The sequence below is a fragment of the Dermacentor variabilis genome, chromosome 7, assembly GCF_050947875.1.
Source record: "Dermacentor variabilis isolate Ectoservices chromosome 7, ASM5094787v1, whole genome shotgun sequence".
Lineage (NCBI taxonomy): Eukaryota > Metazoa > Arthropoda > Arachnida > Ixodida > Ixodidae > Dermacentor > Dermacentor variabilis.
In genome coordinates this window covers 135,461,011-135,485,034 of record NC_134574.1, presented here as the reverse complement: position 1 = coordinate 135,485,034, position 24,024 = coordinate 135,461,011, and the positions used below count along the sequence as shown (strand labels likewise).

The 24,024-nt window shown below is 43.5% G+C and overlaps 1 protein-coding gene across 1 annotated transcript; it reads right to left on the bottom strand.

The window, feature by feature from the left end:
* Positions 1–604: 604 nt before the first annotated feature.
* On the bottom strand, positions 605–23,779 carry LOC142587154 (tissue factor pathway inhibitor 2-like). The gene is made up of 6 exons (XM_075698045.1): positions 23,647–23,779; positions 21,275–21,310; positions 13,159–13,341; positions 11,576–11,758; positions 7,195–7,374; positions 605–1,370 (listed from the first exon to the last, which is right to left on the bottom strand). Exons 1-6 carry the CDS (start codon positions 23,696–23,698, stop codon positions 934–936), a joined length of 1,071 nt encoding a protein of 356 aa, XP_075554160.1. The 5' UTR covers positions 23,699–23,779; the 3' UTR covers positions 605–933.
* Between the last annotated feature and the right edge of the window lie 245 nt (positions 23,780–24,024).

Below are 24,024 nucleotides of genomic sequence, written 5' to 3'. Positions count from 1 at the left end.
CGCGCACGCCGCCGGTCCGACAGAATAAACTAAACTAAACCGACAGACTAAACTACAGATAAAGTAAATCAAATAATGTGATTGTCGCAATTCATCATGCCGTTAACATGCTTGTGTGCTTCTGAGATATCGGTGCGCCGAAATAATACGTATAGGTTTTAGATGGGATCCACATTGGGTCATCACAATCCCGGAGGATAGGTCCACAACATTCACGAAACGGATGGCACATGCAGAGTTACTAAATAAAAAAAAATAAAGTAAATAAATAATGTGTCAACATTATGCAACATTCCATGGACCGATCGGTCTGCTGCAGAGATGCCTGTGAGCTGACTTTCTATTTCAGCTTTTGCGTACGAATGCAATTTTTCGGTTACGCAGCACAGAAGTGCGCCTCAGTAATCAGCTGACAATGATATCTTAACTGGGCAATAGTACCAGTTATGTGGTGCTTTCATTGGGCGCGTGCATAGCGTTATTATGTGATAACACAAATTTATCCGCCGAGATAACGCCCGACCCAACAGTGACCGAACAGCCTTGCCAACGTCCCGGAAAGGTGGGCAAACAAAAACTTTGATTTAAACCATTTAATACAGAGAGATGTACAATAAACTTTATTAAAAAATAATACAGTGCTTGACCAGAAGATGTTGAGCGTGTTGTACACGTATCCACGAGCAGATGAGACTGGCGTATTGTTTAAGGCCACAGTCACATAATTTTATTTAGTGTTGACAATGAAATTCCGCTTAATTAGAAAGGGAGTGAAGTTGAATTTTTTTTCTTTAACGCAAATTCGGCGAGTACACATTAAGAGTGCTCGGCCCTTTTCTCAGTAGTCGAGTTTGGCTAGAGAGGTGGCGTGCGTTTTTTTTGCGATGGTTATTGGGTCAATGGTGCTTGATGGAGTTTTAAGGGTAAGAGAGGTCAGCCAGCTCGGGTAGGATAGCCAGGTGTTATATTCGGTTTGGCAGTCTGGCCAGCTAGAAACGGTCCGGTGGCCTGGCCCGGTGTCGGGTTTTGACCTGGTAGAACAGGTAGACCGTGTTGGTTCGGATGGCCAGGTGTGGCGAGAGGTCCAGTTGGTATGACATTGCTGGGATGGCCACCTATGACAGGTTGACCGGGTAAACCAGTCTGTCCTGGAAGAGTAGGATGATTTACCTGGCCCGGTAGGACATTTTGATTTGGTACACCGATACTTCCGGTTGGAGCAGGTTGACCTCCGGGCGCGGGAGGGTAACCAGCTGGGCCATACGGCCCAACTTGACCGGGCTGCGTGGGATAACCAGCTACGCCCCCGTGAGGCAACTCATTATTAATTTTTTGCGCACATGTTGGGCAAGGCATTGTAGATTTGGTATCTGTGGAAGAGAACAACAAGCACCAATACATTTTTTAAGCGACACATTGCTCGTGAAGCCAGAAAAATTAATTTCCGTATAACAAACATATTGATAAATATGCGTACATTGAATCGCTTATGTCTTTTTGCACGATAGACCCGCTAATAATTAAAGCGTATGCGAGCTTCAAGTGACGCATCACCTGTCTTCATTGGGCAAATAAGAGCTGAAATAGGACCATAAATTATATCGACGCTACGTTGAAGCTTGATGCATGCGTTATTGCGAATATATATTATATATATATATATATATATATATATATAGTTTTTCTCAAGGGAGCGTTTATCCTCTATCCCACTATGTTCTCATACGTATCGCCGATATCGTGCAGCATTGTTTTTTCGCTTAAGGCTTATGTGGGTTGAACTGATGATACGTTGCCAGCAGTAAGCTGAAGAGGCCGGCCATGAGTGTTGCGGTTTATTATTAAGTTAATTTATTAGGAAAGTTTACCTAATTGACTAAATAATTATGGTACAACATTGATCACTTCGTGTGAACACAGATTTGAAAACATTGAATTTCAATTGCTTGCCCCACGCTACCTAGTCAGTGGCATTTATTTCGGCTTTTAAAAGAAAGCTGGCGAAGTCCATAAAAAGTTTGCAGATCCAATGCAAATTTTAGCATCAATGGGGAAGCGAACTACTCGTGAAGGGCTAAATATAGGTATAATACTGTTCATCTCCTGCAACAAGTTTTGCAACGTAGCCATCACGGTCCTTTCTAACAAATCAGCAAGACGCATAAACACTAACTACATGACCAATGTGACCTGCGCAACTACGATTTATACAATCTCCGGGATCGCCCCACTATTTTTCATGCCATCGCTGCGATCAGCAGAGTTTACTGTGACGCATCTCCAGAAATTACCTCCACCTTACTCAGCAAGAAGCCTCCCAAGCAAACGCATGCTACGTTGGTAATTCTTAGATGTAATAAAAAATTTGGCGCTTCATATATTATATTTGCTGCAATAGGAATTTTAGTCTTTCGTTGTGTCATCAGTGATCAACTTCGCGCAGAATAGAGCCGGCGACAAGCACATTCCTAAGGGTAGTTGGGTCTCTAGACGATTCGGAACCTGATTGCTGCCCTGTTTGTGATCTATTCAACAAGAAAGCAGCAGGGGCCATGGGTAGCAAAGTTTCGGGAAGATTCGTGTGGAAATATTTCCGTTAAAGAATGCCAACCTGGCATCCCGCTCGCAAGTCCCATCGATGGTGCTCTTAAAGATGCCGGAAAGAAAAATGAACGCGCCTTTGCGGAACTCGGGCGGTTGCATCGCTTTGACAAGACAAGCTCCGCGTGGCCGAGAAATTATCGCATGCGTCTAGACGCGTGCGATAATTGCTACTAATTGCGATAATTGCGCAAGGACCCTTGCGTCTAGCACAGGACTGTTTGTGATAGCGGTGAGGAAAATAGCTCACGCTATCGATTTGCAGCGCGAGGCGGATCAAAATGTTGGCGCAAATTCATCGCCCTAAAAGAATTGAAAAGGAAGAAGCGTTACATCTAGCATTTATGACCGGTATTGTTCATTCTGCTCTCTGAACTATATTGCCGACCGAGTGCTTCGGAGTTGTACCGAGGAGGTGCACAAACGGACAGCAGTATCGGCTTTTTATAGTTTGCGGACTTTTGTTTACACAGAGAAACCAGAACAATGCAAGATGCAGCCTCCATATAACAATTAAAATTCACGTTTTCCTATGTCCGTGAAAACGTAATGTTCACCTACCTGCCATCGTACTAATTTATTAAACAGTGTACATATTACCATGGAAGACTGACTAAGAGCCACACAAGGAAATACTGAACGCTTTTTCAGGTTGTCGCTAGCAACAGACTGTGAGCTACATAAGAAAATACTGAAGGCTTTTTCAGGTTGCCACTAACAACAGCCTGTCAATTTCATTTGCAGAGAAGGCTTCGATTTTGCTTAAAGATTGGCTCATGATAGCTGGCGCGTCCTTTGCGTACAAATGGACGGGGTATTGGTTCATGACCGTGGGCCGAGGCACATTCACTGGCAGTTCATGAAAAATAGCTGTGATGGAATTTTATGTACAATGGCATGTTATATCGGAATTATGACAGGTGTTATGCTAACTAGCAATAACACAAAACTAGCACATTTCAACGCAGATATATTATAGGAAGAAAACGAGAACAAGCACATGCTTTTCTATCAAGGGACAATTTTACCTTAAGATACATTATCTCTGCTCTTTTGTGGTCATTGATATGTTGAGACACGTTTTCGTATGTGCAGTGTTCGTCTGTGAATAAATACCTACCGTAGTTTTGAAAGTATAGTTGCAATAATTTTCGTAGGATGATAGAAAGCAAGATCCATTCGTGGGATCGTTTAGGATTGGGCTGTGGTGTTAACGTAATAAACATAAAAGCTACAAAATAATTGGTCATGCATTTCTTCTGCTACACTAAGTGGTACGCGATACATGAATCACAGGTTGAACTATTCGGTTGTTACTTGATAACTTCTTACCAGATAAGATATTGTACTGGGAAGGGAGATAAGCTTGAATTAGTGGAATGATTATTGACTGTGATTTTATTATTAATATTTGTTACCATATCACGGAATAATAACGAGTATGCTACAGGACCTGAAGTATGAATTCCGAAGTCATGAAGCTAGTATCATTTATTGAAGGAGCATATAAACAAAAATATAGTTTACTCTAAATATGCCACGCAAATAATCAAATCAGAAAACATGAAGAGCTTGCACTGTGCCTGATTTTATAATATGTCCATTGCCTTCATCAGAAAAATGTGGGAAGCGATATCACGTAAATATATCTTTCTTCTATTGATAATTTTGAAAGAACTCATCCAGAAAAGGCGGTGTCATACCATCCCGAAGTACTTCACCATAGCATGATCATTATCATCATCTAAGTTACGTCTCAAGTTTCCCCTGTCCTGCACTAGCGGATATCAAGGTGTGGCTGCAAAGTTCTGAATTTCATCACTCAACCTAACTCTTTGCTGTATTCAACTGCTCTTTCTTCTTCTGGGCAATCATTCTCTAACTGAACCCTCGGTTCAGTTAGAAAATGTGGCAATCGTCTGTACCAATGTTTTCAAACCTCCTAAAGTCACGCCTAATTTTACCCTTCCATTACTCATTGAGAGACCCTCAGTTTCTTCTGAAGCGTCTTTCTTAATCTGAATGTTTGTGTGCCATGTTTAGTTCTGGCAGATTGTTTTATTTTTTGTACTCATTACTTTTCGAAGATGGTGGTTTGCTTCAGGTGCAAAACTTAATTTCGCATGGTGAAAAAAGCAATGATCACCGCGGCAAACTTAGAAATTCGCAACAGCATTTCGCAGAAATATAAATTTTGCACAATCGATATTTGTGCTACAGGCAGAAGTAAGTTGTTTGTGGTGTCGCGCATTTATATAAGCAGATATAACGATTCACCGAGACCTAATGAAAATGTTCATAGTATCAAAATGAAACAATGACAACCCAATATGTTATGCAGCGACATTAGGAAGTGTCACTTCTTATGAAGAAGAATATCTTCGAATGTGTCTTCAGTGGTGGTGCGAGGGGTTCTTACAGCAAGATGCTTGCCTAATAAATAGAACATATGATCTCATGGTGGTACATTTTTACATACGTATAAATAAGGAAATGGTGGCACAGAAATAGGGTGCAAGCTTCTCCTTTCTACCTCTGTGACATGCATCACATATTGTCGCACATGAAAAATTTCGAATACTACGATAGATCACAAAAAACTACACTATACGGCACATCAAACTGATTCCTTTTAAGTTTAGTAAACGCCAGTTATAATGTACAAATACAGACAATCGTAAGGGACAAACGTTGATGGAAAAATTACTAATATAAATGTTGTACACACTAAAGTTGCAAACACAACAATACGAAGGTCGTTTGATAAGGATGGTAAAAATACAGGAGGTGGCGCTTCAATTCTGTTTTCTTCTAAGAGGTGCGCCAGAAGCACCGTTTATACGACAGCAGAACTTGTTTACGCTGGTACCGACACTTAGTAAGCTTCTGACAGCCATTGGCACTGAGCTGCGTGGGGATTCAAGCCCAAATGGAAAAGGTGAATTTCGAGTGATGATTAAACACTTCTATTTAAAACACTGGACGGCTGTCCAAATTAAAGGCACGTTAAGCGAAGTTTATGGACCCTCTGCCCCATCACTGAATGCCATTTTTCATTGGATGCATAAATTCTAAGGTGGCCGAACTTCGGCGAAATCTGAAGCTTGTCGTGGCTGTCCACAGGAGGTCACCACGCCAGAAATGGTATCGAAAACTCATAGAATTGCATGGAATTGCGTCAAGGTACGTGAGATAGCAGAAACTGTAGGCATCCCGCCAGAGAGTGTTCCTAACATTCTTCATAATAAATTGCAGGTAAGAAGGTCTGTGAACGTTGGGTGTCGCGACTGCTGACGATCGACCAAAGGCGCATGAGGGAATACATCTCGATGCAGTGTTTAGCGGTGCTTGATGGCAATCCGCAGCTGTTTTTGCGTCGATTCGTGACAGTTCACGAGACGTCCATACATCATTACACTCCAGAGTCTGAACCACAGCTAAAGCAATGGACAGGGCCTTATGAAGGTGCTACAAAAGAGGCAAGAAAACTGTTTCTTCAGCCGGAAAGGTAATGCCTATTGTCTTTTGTAATTCATGAGGAATAATCTTTGCAGACTATACAGAATAGCAAAACGATAACAGGGCCGTATTATTCAACGCTACTATATCCACTCAAAAATAATTGTGTACTGTACGTCCTCGGTTAGCACGGGAAGAACTCCTCTTTCACCAAGACAATGTTCCGCCCCACAAATGGCTTGTTGCACGAGTTAGGCATCGAGGTGGTGCCTCATCCACCCCATTCTCAGGATTTGGCCCCATGCGAGGTTGTCCTCTTTCGAAACCTGAAGAATTGGCTGGGTGGAAAGAAATTTTCTTCAGATGAATAGGTTGTCTCAGTGGTAAATCATTACATCAACGAATTCGATCCATCCATTTTTTAAGGGGATAAAAAAATGGAGCGGAGCTGAAGGAAGTGTGTGGAACTGGAACGGAACCATGTTGAAAAATAAAACAGTGTTTTCTGCGAATATTGTATGTTTGACTGCTTTTTGGCACACTTATCAAACGACCCTCGTACAACATAGACGCAGATAGAAAAATGCACACAGTATACATTAATACAGCAGAAGCTTGATGTGGGCGAGTTGGTTGAGCATACTTGATGAAAAAAGAGAGTGCTACGAAGACAAGGACGAAAGAACAACATGTACGACAGACAAGGCGCTTGTCTGTCGTACATGTTGTTCTTTCGTCCTTGTCTTCGTAGCGCTCTCTTTTTTCATCAAGTACATTAATACAATTCGCCGACGTGCAGTGAGCGTTTGCTTAAGATCGCTAAGAAATCTCCAGTTTATAATAAAGGAAATAGATCGATTCAAATATTGCATTGCCTTCTGTTTTCCATCCCTCATGTGTTTTGCAAGCTGCTGAGATTTTGAAAGCTTAACATAAAAGATGATTGTGACAGTAATGACGATGAAGCATATCCGTAGTCGTGAACGTCCCCCCATGCAAAATCTTTCCCTAAATTTTGATATGCGTCTTTTGATATCGAAATTACAGATATGATAGGGCATATTGTGTTGTCCTAGATATAAGTGTGGCATTTCCTTCACAAAGATTCAGGATTCAAAAAAGAGGAAAACTTACAGCTGCATCGTTGCATGCACTTCTCCCACTTTGAAAAGCCGTTCCTATTGCTACCGCATTTATTTTCTGCGAACATAAAGCAGCCATTCCTTATATCATCGAAGTAGTATCGTTTCTTTGCAAGAAAGCATCGACCAGGTTTTGGCGGTTTGCTGCAGAAAGCCTCCGGCTTCTGTGTTGCTGAAAACAAAATATTGTATTCACATTAACGAAGACATTTGGCAAAACCACAAAAAACGCATCGCAAATATTATTCACTTGCAACTAATCACCGTGCCACACAATGGTTTAGTGACGTTCAGTTATTGCGCATGTGAGAAATAATTACTCCTCTTTGTCGAATTATATTTCTAGGGGCTTTGACGGAGGGGTGTTCTGATCGTTAGATTGGAATACTATTTCGGCCAGTTTCGTCATTTTACATACACTAAATATCCTGAAGCCAGTCTAAAATTCCAGCAAGACACTTATAACAGCGTTTTTTTTTTCGGAAATGAGTGCCAGCTGCAGCTCTAGATTAGTGTGACATAGCGAGACTCAGCTAGATGAGATGCTACAAACACCCGAAGATCTCTTCATAAGAAGAACCCATTGGCTACTGCATTCATTAGTCCTCTTGCTGTCAAGGAACATGAAATACGCTGTTGACAAAACTTTTACATATTGCTCCTTCGCGTACCAAGGATTTGTCTCGATACATGCTCATGCTTCAATAATATATTTCTGTTTCTTGCTATCTTGAGTTATTAAAATTGGCAGGAGTTGACATTGCCTATGTGCAAAGCCTCATCTGTGCTTCCCCGCGCCCATCCGCTGACGTAACTGAAAAGTCCTAGAGATATAGACGGTAATTGAAGTGTCAACAGGTGGACATGTGGCCTCAATTATTATTGCTCCCCTCTGTACCCCACTCCATCCGAGCTTTCAACACGTGAGTCAAATATTTAGCAATTCTACTAGTGATATTTCGGTCATCTCGTCTATGGCAGAATTTTTGTAAAAGCCTGCTTGCGGAACAGCATATATCATCGAAATAGAGCGTTTCATTGTGGAATAATGCTGGCTGTGTTCTAATAGGCGATCAAAGACAAACTGCTCTGCACATGGAAAGCTTTCAATATGAAAATTCCTTATTTTTTTGGTACCTTCGTGCTTCTTTCACGGACACTTTCGCATTTTCATTCATAAAATTTCTGATTAGGTTTTCAGCAGGCGTTGTCTGTGATTACAAAGAATCAACATTATGGAAAATAATCGAAGTAGTACAGGAACTATGCAGGGTAGGTATGTGGACGTCTACAAAGCCTTGAAACATGCTTGACATTCTATAGCTTTTTATTGCATCTTTTATAACACACCTAATGAACTAGGCTATGCCAAGCGCACTATTTAGTGGTTTCGCAAAGTTACAGATGCAGTCATATTTTTATACTACAGGCAATCACACGTACATAATACAGCCTAGTCGAACGTGGCATAAATCTAGCACCCTAGCAAGCTTGACTAAGGTAAGAGTCGGGTTCCCAAGTTATTCCTATTGTCACGCAACGTAAACATAGGCTTTCGCTCGCGTAATAATGCGGTTGTACACTGTACTCTAACTCAATCTTCTTCGGTCGTGTTAGGCGGATATCTTATGTATACTAACACTGATTTTGCAGTCGTGAGTCGATTAGCATGAATGCGAGTACACATCAGTTGAGTTAACATAAGTACAAACGGGAGCGAGCATATGAGAGAGTGAAAAGATGTGTGCATGACCGCTAATGAGTAGCTTTTAGTATGATTGAAGTGAGTACATTTGTGAGTGGGTAACGGCTCGTGGTAGCAGATGCAAGCATGAACGTGGTTGTTAGCCGGTAAATGTGAAAAGGCGTGAGCATGACTTTCCTGTGAGTGTGGATAGGTGTGAGTGTCAGCCAATGCAGAACATGAAACAAAATATTGCTGATCAAATATGCACTGATAAGGCAGAGCTATGAACAAATGTAACATATCCTGGCGGTGACGAAAAGTGCTGACGAAAAAACAGCTTCCGAATCGCTCCCTGGCGCGGAAGGAAAATGAAAAAAGTTTACAGTCAGTTTAGCCTACGCTAAAGAGAATGAGGGAGAAAGCCTGCGCGCTCAACGTAGATGCCTCAAATTACATTGGCATCCTAATTCGAATGCGTTGTTATTTGGTATTACTCGTTCTCTTTTTAGTTCTTTCTCTTTACTATTTTTTCTTCTCTTTTTTGGTAGCCTAGACATCGTCGGTGGTTCTCAGCGGTTAATGGCACATCAGAATGGTCGACGGAATTCCATGAAGACCACTACCACAAATACGCAGATTCACTGAATTATTTTTTAAATGTTAACACCTTAATCGAAGAGGGTTTGTATACATGGGCTTGCATACAGGGTGTTTCAACACTTTCAAAAATCTTTAAAAGTTCCCTGTGGCAGATGTCACCATTCTAGTTCATGAGCTCGCCTGCTCGAAGCGGCGAACTCTACTTGCACAAAAAAATGGAGATGGCAAAGCGACTAATAAAAATTCACCAATTAACTTTTTAACTAATTACATCACAGCGCATACTGCGATTTACAAATTAAAGCCGAGGAGTTCGCAAGGCGCATCCAGTTAGAACGAATTTTCAAGATGTCACGAGTTTCGACATATCAATTGGCGAACTTTGCGAAGAAATGCATTGGCGTTCCAGATAATTTGTTTAAAAAAATCTTCGTTTCATGCACTCAAGCACACAAGCAAAAGGAACGCCAATGCATTTCTCCGCAAAGTTGGGGAATTTTTATCTGGTAACTGGTGTCGTCCCGAGAATTCATTCCAAGTGAATCCGTCTTCTTGCGAACTACACTGCTAGAATTTGTAAGTTGCACTATGGGTCATAAGATATTTAGCTAAAAAGTTAGTGAATTCTTGTTAAATCGCCCATTTTGCTTTTCAATGTTTTGTACAAGTATTGTGTACCGCTTTGAGTAGATCGACTCACCATCTAGAATTGAACTATCGGCCACAGGCAACCTCTAACAAATTTTGAAAGTGTTCGCTTAAAGACTCTGCATATAGTGCCTGCTAGTTTCTGGTAGCGCAGAGTGAATGAACGTGACACGGAAAGAGAGGTTAGACAAACACAGAGTGCCAACCTTCACGAACGGATTTATATGCAGTTCTTCCAGGCGTATTTTTGCTGCTCCAAATGTCATAAGACACGAGTACATTGCTTAGTAAATATGAACAAAACCGCGAAACCACACGCCGGCACTTTTGTGACCACACTGATTATTTATAAAGATGTCCCTTCAGTGCGAGCAGAGGTAATCCGGCTGCTTTATTGATAAAGGAATTGATGGCTTACTGGTGCACGCCTTTGAATTTAGGTCCCATTAACACCGGACGGTCGTCGGATTTTTGGATCCCTGAGACATCGAAGGCTTAGGGAGCCTTCGATGACTCAGGTAGCGTGCGAGCAAACGTGGGCTTGAGTTGATGAAAGGAAGTGGTCGCTTGCTGCTTAGCAGCGCGGCACCGTCATAGCATGTCCCGGGGTCCTGCAGGTGTAGTTTGCGTTAGGTTCCTGCAGTTTGCTGGTCTTCACTAGCGAAGGAAATTTCGCCATATTCAATGAACTTCAACGATGTGGCCCAGGACCTGTTTTCGTGCCAGCACCTAGCACTCACGCGCTGTCGTTTAAAATCTCGGAGCCCGGAAGTTGCTGTTTATGCCCACGTTCTCACGAACCATTGCGAGCCTTTTGAGGAGCTACCTATCAAGCAATATTTACTGATTTTATGTGAATGCTTCCGGCGCGATAGACGGCACCGCACGGCTCGTCTGGCGATGCTGAGTTCCCCTGGATATTCGACACGGCTATGCATTGGTTACCCGATCTGAGCGTGTCTGACCATTTAGCTCAAACAAAATGAGTGGTCAATAGAAGCCGTGGTCTTTGCAGGCACTCCTGCCACCAGCGTAGACATACGTGCGCAGACACATAAGCCACCCGTAATATGCCGGTGCCCAATGGGGTCAGGGTGAAAATGGGAAACATATGGGTAGTACGGGAAGTCTTAGCGAAAACACGAGTTGATGAGTAGACCATGAAACCACGCCAATATGTATATTATGAGGAGCGTACAGACCGCTGACGTACAGCTATCCCAATGGCTGAGTGAGCTTGCTCACCTCGAATGATCTAACGTGAGATATACTCAGACGTTTGCATTGTATTTGTGAAAATTCATTTTTATAGGGCTGTGAAAAATATGACGCTAGATCAGTATGCAGATATTAGAACCACGCTACGCTAATACGGTAAGTGTGCATATCAGCAGCAAATTACTGTTGATATGTTCACTAAACAAAATTTCGTACTTACGTAGACACATCTCTTGGCACTTCAACTCACTCCGGAAGGCGTTCCCTACTCCACCACATATGGTGTGGTTGAACATCTTACAGAACATGGTTTGAGGATCAAAATACCAGGACACTTGTAGTGGTCCACAAGGGCCAACGACTGGTGGTTGTAGGCATACTTTTGAGGACGATGGAGTCAGGGCTGAAAAAGTGTGCTTTGTTAGTGTTAGCAATGGGGGAGAAATAAGCCACAAATAAGACTGCACCACCGTTTTCGGCAAATATCCTGATACAACATTTGATGTTTGCTGGAAGCTAAGTTATATGCAATATGTTTTGCGGTATTTGGTCAGTTCATTGTGAAATGATTGGCTTCTTCAATGAAATACCTCCTTGTGTTCAATCCTTCACATAAAATGTGAGCTGGCTCCTATCCAGCAAATTCGAGATCAAGTGCATGAACAAGAGAACTTTGACTGCATTAAGTGGCTCAGGTGGCTGCATGGATCTCGGTATGCTAAGGTAGATTTCAGCTGAGCATGGGCAGTCTTAATTGTTGCAGTGCAGCGATCTTTTGCCTTATCGACTACGGACGGTAGAACAAAGACATCTGCACTGATCGTCGTTAATGGAAACCGTACTGCCACTGAACAAAATCGAAAACAACAAATAACTAAGCCTAGAGCGGAGCGCGTTTTGAGATGGTATATCTGCGATTTTATTGAAATTGTGGCTTTGAAGCCTCAGGAAATGGACAGATCAGAAAGATTAGAGCAGTTTAATTAGTGCGGCAGTGCGTGCGTGTATGCAAGCTATATAAAATGAAAGATATCGGTAGATTCCTTTTGATTGAAAACAAAAGTATGGCCTTAGAGGGATGTAAACAAATGTCTTGACGGCGCTACATTAGCAGTGCTGGCCTTAAATGGCACTTGGTATCTGTGAATACCGTGAGTTGCTGTGTAAACTACGTGGCACTGTTATTGCGTTATTGCTGTTGGCTGCGGCATTGAAGATGCTTTCGAGGTTATTTTCCATCAACAACCTTGCCCTCTGCGCATTCACTGTGTGAATTGGGTATATTGCATGTATGTGTCACGTCTGAGACATACCATCATTATTATCATGTACGCTTCGAATTATTGCAGCGGCGCTGTTTTAAAAGTGTTGCCAAAAACGAATTCCGCGCAAACACACCGGAATAAAATTTTCTATCCAATGCGCATAAAGTGATCATCTTCCGCAGCACAATTGGTTGTTGTGGCATCCGATATACATGCACGGAAGGTACTGGTATCAGAGGCTATCCGGATTCAGAAGCCTTGCAGTAATTCACAAACAATGATTTGGAGCGATAGTTCGGCGCGCTTGCGACCCCAAATTGTGTTGTCGATTACGACCTTTCTCTTGATCAACAACACCTAACGACATTTTTTTCCTCATTACCCCACCTCGAACTCCCTAGCTTCGCCACTGCCACAGCGTGTGGAAGAGAGGGAAGTGACGGTATTATTTTTTTATTGTCACTCATGTAGAAAAAAACGTGCAACCTCTCAAAAAAGCATTTGTTCAATTACAACGGCCCACATAAAATTCACTTACGCACGCACTGTTTCGCGCATCTCTTCATACTGGGGAACAGATTGTTTCCTCCGGCGCAAACTCCGGGTGGCAACATCTTGCAGTTGTTGGTCTGAGCATCGTAATAATAAGCCTCCGTCAATGGGTGACAAACGCCAACAAAGGGGGGTTTCGTGCAGGTCTTCGCACTCTTTTCACTGAGACCTGAAAAATATTACATACGTACATACTCGTTGACGACGATGGCACTCGCTTACCGTATTCGGCTTTCCAACTGTTCAATAATATTTCGAGACCAAAGCGTCTTGTCAAAGTAAATGCTAGCCGGGTTTTCATAGTGCACAAGTGGGCATAGTGCGATCGGTGGAGCTGAACGCTTCAAAAAGAAAGAGAAGCATGTGCCTGACATAGCAGAAGGGCAGAATCGCTTCCCCAGAACAGGAATATAGAATATTGGCAATGTAGTAGAAGAGCAGTTTCATTTGCAGAGACAGATATTTGCAATAGCTTGAGATGATTAGACAGCGTAATAAATGCAATAAGTTAAATTCAATCACTGAATGTTGGATTGACGGTAGGAAGGAAGCAGGAATAGATGGAAAGACATGAAGGTTAGCCAAATCTCAGACCTGCTGGCGGCCCTGTGCTGCGGAAAGTGGGTAAGGAGAATGAAGGATGATTAAAATATAATAGAAAAGAGATGTTATAAAAAAGCGGAAAAAGCCCAAAAGAAAGGGTAAAAAGGAAACGAGAATATGACACTCCTTAAAGTGTGTCTCTAACGACAGTTCTCCGCAATAAGTGCGACAGCGCCTTCAAAACATTCTGTGCTGAGAATGGTCTCGGCCAGCGTCCGAGGGCCCTCTTCTCAGACAAAGAGCGTTTGTCAAGACAATGTAACACTATTCGAAGAGTTTCCTGAGCGCACTGAACGGGGGCGCTCACAGAGAAGGTGGGATACTATGTTCTTGCGCCGACAGTTATTTATTAATTATTTATTTATTTATTGAGTACCTGCATCGCCTTAGAAGGCATTACAGCAGGGGGTACATACATATGTACATCAATTGACACTCATTTCAACACACAAGGCACGGTAAAACGTTTCATTACATTATATGCCAACAATACTTGGCGGGAGAGCATTCCACTCCCTCGTGGTCCTATAAAAAAATTCATAACGCAAGGTGTCACCTTTAAAAGGAAATTGACGCAGTTTCAAGGCATCGTCTCTTCTACGGGAAATGTACGATGGTAATTTATTATATTTGTTCCTGTCAATGCCTATTTTAGAATAGTAAAAACTGTGAAAAAATTGGAGTCTGAGGCACTTTCTGCTGCATGGACGGCTACTGGCTACTCCGATCCGAAATGACTAAGCATTCGCGAAGTCCACGGCAAGCCACACGCGTCACAGAAGTGTCTCCTGAGCTCTAGAATGTACTGTCGGAAGACGTAGCCGTAGATTCGAATTAAAGCTGTGAAGACTAGCATTGCTAAATTCCGTCGAGTTCCACTGTGACAGTGTCAGTTCACGTGCGCGGTAATGAAGACCTGTAGCTGCGTCTGTTCTGGATAACGGTATAGCTACACAGTGGAGGCCGTCGTGAGCAGATCGGACGACCTCATCTGCATGGTCGTTTTCGTAGATACAGCAATAGCCTGGAATTCACTGATCGAATATGTTGTGTTTTTTTCTCTTTGCGCGCTCATTATGAAGTCTTTTGTCGGCGACTAATTCTTCATTCAGTCTGTGGTAAAATGGTGACTTAATTCACTGGAGAGCGGCCTTGGAGTCGGAAAAGATTGGCGATGTCTGTGACGGTTCTTCAATCACGAATTCTAGTGCAGCACGGAGTGTGTCGACTTCTGCCGCCATCGATGAGTAAAATGCGATGTCTTGAAATTTATGATGACAGACATCGCAGGAGTAACCACTGCTCCTGCTCAGCTTGCAGAAGAAACTGAACCATTCGTGTAAATGTGAAGAGGTCCGCTGTGTTTCTCATACCGGAGGAGTAGTGTTGCTTGCTGTAGAGCTAGAAATGACGAGTGTGTTTTCATTTGGGTGCCAGGAATGGTGACGAGGGCTTCGAAGGGATGTATGCACCACAGTTGTAATGGTGGTCTAGTTGCAGGCGTGAAGTTTGATGGAAGCACCGAATGGTGCGAAGTGATAATATCGCTTAACGCATAGTGGGGCCTAGAAGCCGGAAGTGAGGCGAAGTGGTGTCGCGGAATGCTGGCGAAATGCCTGATGTCCGGAATACATGTTATGGTTAGGTGATCACGCGCGATGACGACAGTCGCTGCAGAAGCAGCTCATTTCGGAAGGTCAACGCGTATTCTCAGCGCTTGAGCTTGAATCAACTGCAGGACGCGTAGCTTAGTTCTTTGGGTCTTGCGCAGCACTGCTAAGCTGTAGCGTATAAACCCGAGGAAAAGTAGAGTATAACGTTGAAGCATCGCTGTTTATATGCACCTCACGATTTTCCCACAAGGAATCTTAGCATGTGGGGGATCACGGTGAGTTAATTTTACATGTAGGCAACATGAACGCTCCAGGACAGGTCGCGGTCTAATAATACTTCCACAATGTGGTGGGCGTTCTCATAACTAATAAACTGGTCATTGTTCTTAATGACGTATGGGCTCATCGTCTTGCGCGTGAAGGATACCAGCGAGTACTTCTCAGATGACAGCTCTAGTCCTCGTCCTTGAAGGTAGTTTGAAGTTGCTGTAGCCACTCTCTGAACCACTAATTGTACGCCTGGCACGTACGTGTAGACGCGTCACCCCTGATGCCCAGAAGCATATGTCGTATGCGTATATGGCACGATGCACGAACTGCGGAAGTACATCAACAATGTCGACGGGCGCAAAGTAAAAGAGAGTGGGGCTCTGGGCTTCATCTTGTGGCTAATCGCAACAAGTACAATCGAGCGTCGTTGTACCATCTTATGTGTGTAGAAAGAAGGGGGGAGGGTTTGCCCCTTAAATAACTGTCCATGCACTGGTAGACACGGAACCTCAATCCAAATTTCTCCAAGGCACCCCGAATCGCTTCATAATACACAGTGCCGTATGCAGCTTTCACCTCCGAGAATATCGCTGGAGATGTTCTCGTTAGGCTTTTTCGTTGCTCAACAGACGAAACAGTCAATCACGTAATCTATCGTGGACCGTTGACGTCGAAAGCCGGCTATAGCATCAGGGTATATCTCGCTATGCTCCAGGTATCGCTCCAGGAGAGTCGGTACCCATACTCTCCATCACCTATCCAAAACAGTTGGCAAGTGCGATAAGCGATAGCATGCCAGGTCCAGCCGAGATTCACCTTATTTGAGCAGAGTAACTAGGCGGCTGGACTTCCACGAGGGAGGAACCAATCCGTTGGTCCACGAGTCATTGTATATGGTTGCAAGGAGACGCCGAGATTTTGGCAGAGGTTATACAGGGTCATGCAAGTGAAACCATCAGCTCAACGTGATAAGGAAAGCTTGCGTGCTGGCAAAGCAGCCTGAAGCTGCTCTACAGAGAACAGATTGTCCATCCGCGAATCTCTGGACATGGATGTGTTTCCTAGATTACTCGCGCAGAACGTGGACCCCTCTCCGGCAACCCTCGCGCAGATGTCTTCTGTTACTTCAATTTCGCGACGACATTAGTTGAGAGCAATGCACTTGAAGGCACTTTACGACTGTGGCAAACAAGTGTAATCTGTCATGAAGCAGTGGTGCGCAAGGAATCACAAGTCCTAGCCGCGTAATTTAGAAAGCCTTCATGCGTACTCGAGCGACTTAGTTGGTTGTCAAAACTTACTGCAATAACTAAAATTGTGAATTCAAGATTTTCTACCTGTTACAAATATTTACTGCACTGTCAATAGCAACATTTTACTAACATACAATAAAGGAAACACTCGTCCATAAAGTCTTCATAGTCTCATAGCAGCGGGACTCCAGCCATCTGGCAAGAAAAACTATTATAGTTTGTCATCTTGCATCACTGCTCGGCGCGTCACCCTCCGGCACATCAAAATTTTATTTGATTTAGGCAATTTGCCTTGGTGCTGTGAAAAAAGTAAAAATGACTGATTGCTTATACCTTTACAGGTGGCTGCATGACCCAACTCGCATGGTACAGTGTGACTGTTTCGGTTGATCCGAATCCTACTCCACTTAATTTTGACTGGCTTTGAGCCAAAGTAGGAATTACGCAATCAAAGCCTTCTACAAGCAAGTGCGCGCACAAATGCTGTGGAAATTAAAGAGCCAGGCTTTCGGTATCGCCAGACATTCCATTGTTGGCGACAACGCAACGGCGTGCCAGTGCCTTTTGCGTGATTGACGCGGGTCCCCAGATCTCTGGAGAGCATAGGAAAAAAAACTAACTGCTTTCGTTCCACCCTGTGAAACTGGATGTAAAGCTGAACTGGTTGTCGGAGTGTCCTGTGACATTCAAAAGCTAAAATGGCAGTAGCTCCGGAGGCTCTTGCGTCGAAGTGGACAGCCGCTGTGCGGAGTTCTAGCCTCAAGACACAAGAGTGGGCAGTCCAGCGGACCCGAGAGGTGGTGACGAGGCAAGGCCTCGACGTCCCCTCATGGGAGACCTGGGTCGGCTTACACGAACCTTTAATAACGAAAATAATAACGAATTTAACAACGCGTATTCAAATGCGCCGTAGACAACGCCTAGTCCACATAAGAACGCGATCTCCAATTCATTATAATTTTCGTTAGTGTACAGGCGAAGTATACTGGCGGTAATCTAATAATTCATTTCGCCTATGGTTAGCCCATCTGATATGTTATCCAGAGTGACCTTTTAAGTAAAGAGAGTCCAGTCCGGTAGATGGAGTTGCCAACGGGGTGATCTTAAGGGTATAGTAGAAAAAGGAGATGTTTTTTAATGATAGCAGGCATATGGTCACTACCATAGGGGTTGTGAACAACACTCCATTCAGAATAGGCTAAAATCTCGAAGTGTTGGATCCCTGGTGTCAGTTGTTTTACTGCCTCATAACGTGTTATGTGCGAGTAAATCACCCCCTGTTAAAAATTTTCTGGTAGCTGGTTTATCAATAATTGTAGATCTTTTACATCAAAATGTGAATGCGGCAGGATATATATTGAACAAATGGTGATGGTTTAATGAGGTAAAACAGTGACAGCAGTTGTTCCAAAAACAGTTGCAGTTGTTCCAAAGGTAAGTATCGCATGTTTTGTCAGAATTTCTTGGTCATTCTTCATGGCTGTCAATGAAAACTTTAGCTGCAATACCACCCTGCATAACTTTGGCTCCACCACCCTCAAACCGGTTCGCCTAAGTACGGCAGCAATTCACAACAGTGAAACCTTGTGAAAAGTTTTTTTTTTTTGCTGTTTTCGTATAGGTTTGGTCCCTTTACGCACATGGCCACAGGATAGAATTTATTACCATGCCTTTGATGTCACCCCAAGGTCTCCAAGAGACCTCCAGAATTCCAGTGGGTAATAAAAGCCATTATGCAACGGAAAGGTAAAAATCGGCTTACGTAAAAGTAATGGATAAGATGTTAGAATTACAGATTTAAAGAAGGCTAATACAAAGAAGCGATAACTTTTAGGTTATTGTTTTCTTATTTAAGGTGGTTATTAGGGCTTTGCCCCTCTGTGTCACTCTTTGTTTTTCGGGCACTTTGTCCCCGAAAAACCCCAATGACATCGCGATTTTTCGGTCGACCTCCATTGCTCTCTCTGAAACACTGGAGGACTGAGAGTTGGGCGCCGAGCAGCACTGGCTTCTTCCACCGCGGGGGCGGGAGGGGTCACTTCGGCACCATGGCGCGTGGGCTCTGAGCGCTCCTGAGGTTTCTGTGATGCTGCCCCCACCTATATCACATCGGCATAACTTCTTCGCGGAAGGTACCATAGTGGCTTTCTGGCTTCAAACAACAAGACTTATTTCACAGTTAGTGCAATTACTTCTTTTTTGTCCTTTCAGCAAGGGTAAGACCACGAGTGAGGTGGGTGGTCTCCATTGGATTTAATACAATGTGGGCAGAAGTTGAGCTGTTAAAATGATGATCACTAGAGCGGAATTTAGCACATGATGTATGGCCTTGGCATGCATGTGAAGCATGTCCGAAGCTTTGGCACTCGAAACGACGTATTGGTTTCGGGATATATGGTGTGACGTTTATACCCTGCATCCGGCGAGGTAGGCATTACAGTTGTTCCAAAGGTAAGTATGACATATTTTGTCAGTATTTCTTTGTCATTCTTCGTAATTCCTTGCACTTTTGTCACGTTTTGCCCCTGGAAAGCCTGAAGGAGTTCCTCACCGCACGCGCCAATAGAGTCTTCCTCTGATATCACACCCCGGATTGTATTTAGTGTTCTATGTGGCCAAATTGTCACTGTCGCGTCGCCAATACTGGTAAGTTCCGACAGCTCTTGTGCTTGATCTTTTTCATTTAGTTCTAAGAGCAGGTCTCCGCTAGACATTTTTGAGGCTTTTTATGCCGGTCCGATTTTGTCTTTCAGGCACCTGGCGACCAGAAATTGATAGAGCTTTCTTACTGGTACGTTGCACATAGAACTTGGGAAATGATGGAACGGGGCTTCGGTGCGGCATCTTTTCAGACGCGATCATAGACAACAGAAGTTTGCGCTGCCATAATAAAATGTGCTTGTTCGGCAACAGCACCGACTGCCCACCACGGAGTCCAATGCGGAGACGCGGCAGAGCTTGCGTAAAAGTCTGCACGACGCCAGTCGTACGCCGTCACTGTAACCAAATATGGTGTACCCAAGGTAGAATAGCGACACAGGGTTAAGCCTTGCCGAAAAAAAGAAAGGAAGCAAATGGAAGAGAGAACAAGACAGGAAAGACCAGAAAGTGAGAGAGAAATGCGGCGATTTGAGGAGAGAGAGAGAGATAGAGAGGAAAAGGCGACTGCGGATTTCCCCCAAGGGGGTAAGTCCCGGGTTGCCATCCATGTGAAGCAGAGGCCAAAGAAGTGTTTCGCCTCTACCGGGGCCTTAAAGGTCCGAACACCCGGCATCGGCTCAACCCCCAGGATCTCCCTTTCCCCGGATACGGCTAAGTAGCGCGCGGCTACACGCGGCAGGGTCCAACCCTCCGACGCTCGGGTACGCTGTGCAGCGACGCATCAAACGCCTGCTGACCCATACGCCCCTGCGGATTCTCCACAAAGTGTCAGTGGTGGCAGCATACAGCGTGCAAACGAAAACGCAAGGTGCAAACTAGTGGCGAACTGTATCATCTAAGAATACTGTACTCTACAGAGGCACTCCTGAACGGCTCTTCCGTGATGTGCGAAAACTTGTTCATCATTATCGCTTTTGAAATTTAAAGTTTAGGAGAAACACGCATGCGAGGTAAAGTTCAATATAGGCGAATCATCATCCATTTTTTCTAATAGCTTTTATCATCCATTCATGCCACATGTTGCTATGCATTGTAGAATTTTACATACCCATCGCAACAAGGTTGTAGGTTTTTGTAAAGTGCAGAAGTGGCAGCGATAACAGAAGTGCAGCGTCACTGTTGATCTACGACTATCACCAAAACGAGCATTTTAATCCAAGGGCATCACCTATCTGCATAGGCGATATAAATATGCCACATTTCGCTGGTTTATTATTCCTATTAGGACGTCTCCAGTCTCTGCTCTACCGAATTACACAAATGATCAAGATTTTTCCTTGTTTTGAGAAGAGGCCCTAGAAGATTCCGTTTTCGGCTAGATACTGCGAGATTTCGAGTGCCGGAAAGGGAAAGACTGACGGCACTAGTGATATAGCGCATAAAGCCGCAAATTTTCATAACATTCGGCTTGTAGCTAATTCGTCCTCATTAAGGCGATTGTCAAGGAACAAACATCTACGCGAGAAACTACACATATACCATGTGTTGAGGGCATCGCGCAAACTTCTATTGTTTCAAAACAGAACGTACGTCTCATGTAATAAGTGCGTTAGAGAACGCACACTTGCTCGCTCGGAAAAGTGTAGACTAAAAAACCACAAGACTGCAAGCATTCTGAGGACATAAGCTCCCTACATCCTTGGCAGATGCGGGATCGACTACAGAGCATTACAATAAAAAAATGGCAGAAATATAATTATACCTTTTGTGTCATATTGACCGTAGCAAACGCTGAGCACTGAAACAGAAATGTATATACACTGAAGCACAATCAAAATCATTGCTGCAAAATTTGTGGCACATAGTTATTCACCTCCAAGCTTTCTCTCGTGTTGTAATATCCACAAAAACCAAATCGGCAGTTCCTCTTAAGCACCATGCGTGTATAAGGTCCTAGCTTACAAACATTGAAACTTTCATACTTCGTACATGCCGATTTGTTTAACAGACCATATAAATATAAATGTTAGTTTACACATAATGAAGTGATAGTATGGGCAGAACAACACGAAGGGGTTAGGCTGGGTAAAGATTGCGATGGCAGCGTAGGTTAAACATACTTGAGAAAAATCCTATACTTAGTTACTTAAACCCTAAATCTCCCCAAAATTTCACCTAAGTCTTACTTATTTAAACTATTCTCTTAAAGAAGGCGTTTCAGAATAAGTACAGCAAAGATTTCGAAAAATTTAACATGGTAAATACACGTGACGCACAGTACGTAGTAAACAGTGGATATTAAATCCAAACCAAAAAACACAGCTCGGTGCGATGTTCTTAAAGCTACACCTGTCATTGGTCAACGCAGTAAGGTCGGGTTGTAGGAGGTAATTTTGCCTCAGGTGTTTCTCTCTAAACAAATCAAAGCAGGGACAGCGGTTTCCTTGGCCTGTACTGCACTACATTTGACGATGATTATGGTATCTAGAAAAAGCGATCAAAACTTTTCAGCTCTAGTCAGTGAGTCGCTTTCTCCCGTGCTTTCACCCATTTTAATAGACAGTGCTCGACGGTCGGAGGTTAGGAATCAGAGGTTCGAGTCCCCGCAGATACAAAGGCGCCGATGGAACAAGCAAGTGCTCTCATTGAATCTACATTCCGCGGCGTATTCGTCGCCGAACGTCAACTGGTTCAGCTTCGCTAATTTCTATACATACTAAGCGGTCACAGCTACCCTTTCTTTGTTCCAGTGGACAGACTTAGCCTTCTATTTTTGTTGTAAAACAAACCATCATGGGGGGGGGGGCACTGCAGTGGTTACCTGGCGCAAAATATTTACTTCACATGTTATAGGAGAGCAACTAACAAATACATTAAGGAAAGGAGAGGGAAAATTACTTGTAGTTACTAAATCACTTAGAGAAATGATCAAAGGAAACCGATGGCCCGATTATGTATTATTCGAATCATAAGAAGCCAAAAAACACAGACACCAAGGACTGAGTAGAAGAAATAATTTGTGCGGTTGTTTTTTCATCCAGTTCGATTTCAATTATTTTATAATTTCTTGCATTCAAATATAAGTAGAAGTAGCCTCCCATATGCTGTCGTTGGTGTCTGTTTGTTGGCCGCATTATATGACTACTAAAAAAATATAGCACCTTCGGTTTTCTTTCTTCAAGGCCAGACCTCGAATCCGGAGCATTGATGCCTTCAGGCAGTACGTGAGAGTTTACTAACCAGTTGCTTTCGCACAAAAAGATCACGCGCACCTAACGCCTCCGCCAGAAATGATACTTCACATCCCACATCAAGACCGTGAGTGGTGGCGCTGGCTAACACTGCCATGTTTTGTTCATGTAGATAAACATAAATACCCCAGAAAGTGCACGGCAGAACAGCGTTGGGGCAGCTCAGTTGCTGAGACCATCGCATGCGTAATTCGAAGGCGTGCTTTCGGACCCCACGTGCGGCTAGTTGTTCTTTCTTGCAGCTTCGTTTCCAATAATTTAACAGTATTTAAATAAATTTTAAGTAAAAGTAATTTACCCTATGCAGCCCTTCGTGTTTTCCTCTTGAGCTTGTTGTGATATGACTAATAAAAAATTCGGCCGCTCGGTTTCCTTTCTTCTCGTTCGTTTTACACGTGTTACTACACGTAAAAATGATCCTCGGCCATGTTCTAACATTTTTTTATATTTTTTGCAGAAATCGATGGCTTTAATGAAGTATGTGTTCTCTAGAATCAGCAGAAATGGGCGTTCCACTTCCGCCGCGCTAGCCGCGTACGATATCGGTTAGCATACCCAGGGCTATTCTTGTAAACAAATACCCGAGAAATCGGCTGGAGAGATGGCGCTGCGGTAGATAATTAGGTCATGTGCTCCACGCGTAATGTGGTGGATGCGGTTTTGGTCCCCACCTGCGGCAGGTTATCCGTTCGTGCGTTTTCATTCTGCTTTACCTGATTTTTTTTTACATTTAAGCTGGAAATAACAATGCATTACTTTATGTTTTCTGTGACTTCACATCCTGACACTTCGTTTACTCGCGATTAGCAAAAAAATCTAGCCCCTCGAATCTCTTGATTCTGGCCCATTGCAAATGTGCATGCACAAGAAACTGAGAACGTACCGTGCACATAAACTACGCAGGCGAAAACAGGGATGTCGGTGAAAGGCTTCATTGCTACGCAACTGATGCAGTATGAGGAAGCGCACAGTCGCGGCGAAGGCCACTTTGCGGCCTACGCGACCTTGTCCCTATTTATATAGAGCCATTGTTGAGCCAACACTAGTTCATCGATCACAGTGTTGACCTCACCGAAGTTTTAAAAACATGTTTCTAAAGCTGAAACGGCCGCGCTGGGTTTGGGATCGGATGCTTCCTCTAAGCAGTGCACGGAGGTCGAATGCCGTTGCATCCCAGCCACCCTCAAGAACATAAGAAGCTCTTACAATGCGAAAAATTCACTGCTTGAGGAGCCATAACAATGCCATTTTTTCTTAGATC